Genomic DNA, 3916 nt, shown 5'->3' on the forward strand with positions numbered 1-3916 from the left:
TTATTATTATTATTAAGCTTTATTTATTTAGCGCTGTAAATTATTGTTGTTGTTGTTGTTATTCCAGTTTGAAACCACTTGGCTCCATGCTGTTGAGTTCCTGGGATATGTAGTTCGCCTGTGGACCCAGAACTCCCAGGCAGAGAAGTCTTACGGTAAACAGCATTCAGAACTACAAATCCCATGATTCCATAGCATGGAGCCACGGCAGTTAAGCGGGACTAAACTGCTTTATTTCTGCACTGTAGTCTTTTTTCCCTGTTGTCATAGCAACAGCAGCCATTTTGCTCCCCCACTACGCATGCGCATCACCTCTTCGGAGAGCGAGGGGAGGAGAGTTCCAAAGCTCCGGCGACAAAATGGCTTTCTGCGCCTGCGCCAAGGCAGTCAGTAAGGAGGCGCTTGTGGCATTAGTGCATGCGCAGTTTAAGAAGGGATACACTGCTTTATTTCTGCGCTATATTTTTCTGCGTTGTCATAGAAACAGCGGCCATTTTGTCCCTCCCACTATCCTGAGAAGAGCCCGGAGCTCGGGCAACACATAGCTTTCTGCGCCAAGGCAGTCAGGAGGCGCTATACTGCTTTATTTCTGCGTTATATCCTTCCCCCCGTTTTTCACAGCAACAGCGGCCATTTTATTTCCCCCACTACAGTGGAGCGTTGGCGCATGCGCATCTACCCTTCGAGTGAGCTATGGAGTCCAACAAAACGTCTTTCTGCGCATGCGCCAAGGCGGGCAGGAGGCGCTTGTAGCATTAGCGCATGCGTGGTTTTATCCGCGCATGCGCAGTACGCTCTCCCAGCGCCTTTATAGTACATCATCACCCGGCGCGTTGCTTCAGTGCAGTGGTGGAGGCCTTGCGTAGAGACGATGGACGACGAGGAAGAGACGTATCGTCTGTGGAAGATCCGGAAGACCATCATGCAGGTCGGGCAGGCCTTTACTAATGCATATTAATTGGCTATTCTTATTAGTATGTTCTAATTTGTTTCTTTTTAGGTGGCTCTGAGTCCTTCCCGACTCATGGCGACCCTTTCATTGGGTTTTCTTGGCAATCATTGGGGTCAGACTTATCAAATGTGCAGATGAGACCAAATTAGGAGGAGTAAGTAGCTAATACCTCTGAGGACAGGATCAAAATTCAAGATGACCTGAATAGACTAGAAAGCTGGGCCAAAGCTAACAAAATGAACTTCAACACGGAGATAGGTAAGGTACTGCATTTAGGGCGGAAAAATTAAATGGACAGATATAGGATTATGGGGGACCCCTGGTTTAAGGAGACGACATGGAGCCCTGGTGGCGCAGTGGTTAAATGCCTGTACTGCAGCCATTCACTCAAGACCACAAGGTTGCAAGTTCAAGACCAGCAAAACGGCCCAAGCTTGACTCAGGCTTGCATCCTTCCAAGGTCGCTAAAATGAGTACCCAGACTGTTGGGGGCAAATTAGCTTACTTACTGTTCACCGCTATGATCTTTGGAATAGCGGTATATAAATAAAACAAATTATTATTATTATTATTATTATTATATTAACATGTGAAAGGGATCTGGAGTCCAAGTAGACCACAAGTTGAACATGAGTCAACAGTGTGATGCGGCAGCTAACAAGGCCAATGCGATTCTAGGCTGCATCAATAGAAGTATAGTGTCTAGATCAAGAGAAGTAATAGTGCCACTCTATTCTGCTCTGGTCAGGCCCCACCTGGAATACTGTGTCCAGTTCTGGGAAAAACAATTCAAAAAGGACACTGAGAAACTGGAGCCATGTGTCCAAAGGAGGGAGACTAAAATGGTGAAGGGTCTGGAAACCATGAAGCCCTATGAGGAAAGACTTAGGGATCTGGGGATGTTTAGCCTGGAGAAGAGAAGGTTAAGAGGGGATACAATAGCCCTGTTTAAATATTTGAAGGGATGCCATATTGAGGAGGGAGCAAGCTTGTTTTCTGCTGCTCCGGAGACTAGAAAACAGAGCAATGGATGCAAGTTCCAGGAAAAGAGATTCCACTTCAACATTAAGAGGAACTTCCTGAGAGTAAGGGCTGTTTGACAGAGGAACACACTCCTTCCTCAGAGTGTAATGGAGCTTCCTTCCTTAGAAGTCTTTAAACAGAGGCTGGATGGCCATCTGTCAATGCTTTGATTGAGATTTCCTGCATGGCAGAAGAAGGGGGTTGGACTGGGTGGCCCTTGCAGTCTCTTCCAGCTCTATGATTCTATGGCAGATGGCCTGGAGCAGCAGTTTTCAACCTTTGGGTTGCGACCCCTTTGGGGTTGAATGGCCCTTTCACAGAGTTCACCTAAGACCATGAGAAAACAGTCACAAAATGACAGTTATTAAGTAGCAACGAAAACAATGTTATGGTTGGGAGGTCACCACAACATGAGGAACTGGGTTAAAGGGCCACAGCATTCGGAAGGTTGAGGACAACTGGACTGGAGGGAGGGCTCTCCTTGTTAGTCTAGGCCAGGCCCAATGGAGCTGGTATCAGATGGACTGGATGGTATCAGATGGAGTACTGTATCATCAGTACGGTATTTTAAAATCTGTTTATATATACAGTAAGCAATCATATTTATGTGTTTAATTTATTTTGGCTTCTGAAGTTTGCAGACTGTTGGCATCCTTTTGAAACAAGATGGGTCTCTCTCTCTCTTTCTCTGTAAATGACCAGCTCTGCCATGATCGAGGCTATCTAGTGACCCAGGATGAGTTGGACCAGACGCTGGAAGAGTTCAAAGCCCAGTTTGGTGACAAGCCCAGTGAAGGGCGGCCCCGACGCACCGATCTCACTGTGCTGGTGGCCCACAATGATGACCCCACAGATCAGATGTTTGTCTTTTTCCCAGGTAATCGCATAAAATGAAGAAGAACATAGACTGGAGTCTCTGTCAAGTAGCTGAGTTGTGTCTTCTCAGAGCAGCTTATAAATTGTTAGACAGTTTCCAATCCTCAGGCTTACACTCTTAAAAAGTCATGACAAAAGGAGAAGAGAATGGCGGAGGGAAAGGGGATCAATATATCTGTATAACCGGCCCTCTTTATCCGCAGATTCAAGCATCCACGGCTTGAATATATTCCAAAAATGTATGAATTCCTAAAAGCAAACCTCGATTTTGCCATCTTATAATAGCAACACCATTTTACTCTGCCATTACATTTAATGGGATTTTGGTATCCATGGGGTCCTGGAACCAAACCCTAGTAGATACCAAGGATCCACTGTATATGCAAATATAATTATAGAATTGAGAATTTGCAGCACCTTCAACTTCTGGGATGATGCTTCCTGTGGAGGGCTAGGAACAGCCTAACTTATTTTAAGAAATGAGGGCTGAGATTCTAATGTGGCAACGTGTATTGGATAGAGCAGATGAATGTCAGTGAGTACATTCATCCCTCCACATTTGCAGCTTGGACTTTTGAGGATTTGATTATTCAGGGATTTTTTTTAGTATGTTCTCTCTAGAAATGTCTAAGTCTTCCAGCGCAACTCTGTGGTCAGCTTTGACCCAGATATCGACCACAGAGTTGCACTGAAGGACCTAGAGATTCCTAGAGAGGACACTCCACTAGGCATCTGAACACCTCCAGTGCAATTCTATGGTCAGTGTCTGGCAGATATCGACCACAGAGTTGCACTGAGGGACCTAGAGATTCCTAGAGAGAACACTCCACTAGGCATCTGAACACCTCCAGTGCAATTCTATGGTCAGTGTCTGGCAGATATCGACCACAGAGTTGCACTGGGGGACCTAGAGATTCCTAGAGAGAACACTCCACTAGGCATCTGAACACCTCCAGTGCAATTCTATGGTCAGTGTCTGGCAGATATCGACCACAGAGTTGCACTGGGGGACCTAGAGATTCCTAGAGAGAACACTCCACTAGGCATCTGAACACCTCCAGTGCA

General features: G+C 45.9%; 1 protein-coding gene across 1 annotated transcript; it reads left to right on the top strand.

Moving 5' to 3' along the window:
• The first annotated feature begins 785 nt into the window (after nt 1-785).
• Nucleotides 786-2884, top strand: LOC121918074 (DNA-directed RNA polymerases I, II, and III subunit RPABC1). The gene is made up of 2 exons (XM_042444181.1): nt 786-928; nt 2678-2884. Exons 1-2 carry the CDS (start codon nt 872-874, stop codon nt 2867-2869), a joined length of 249 nt encoding a protein of 82 aa, XP_042300115.1. The 5' UTR covers nt 786-871; the 3' UTR covers nt 2870-2884.
• The last annotated feature ends 1032 nt before the right edge of the window (nt 2885-3916 follow it).

Source organism: Sceloporus undulatus, unplaced genomic scaffold (genome assembly GCF_019175285.1).
Source record: "Sceloporus undulatus isolate JIND9_A2432 ecotype Alabama unplaced genomic scaffold, SceUnd_v1.1 scaffold_3776, whole genome shotgun sequence".
NCBI classification, from domain to species: Eukaryota; Metazoa; Chordata; class Lepidosauria; order Squamata; family Phrynosomatidae; genus Sceloporus; species Sceloporus undulatus.

Bases quoted from the DNA above. Each gene is read 5' to 3' on its own strand.
- LOC121918074 (XM_042444181.1), top strand. From the start codon at position 872: ATGGACGACGAGGAAGAGACGTATCGTCTGTGGAAGATCCGGAAGACC. The intron at 929-2,677 runs GTCGGGCAGGCC...GTAAATGACCAG, and splicing joins TCCGGAAGACCATCATGCAG to CTCTGCCATGATCGAGGCTA.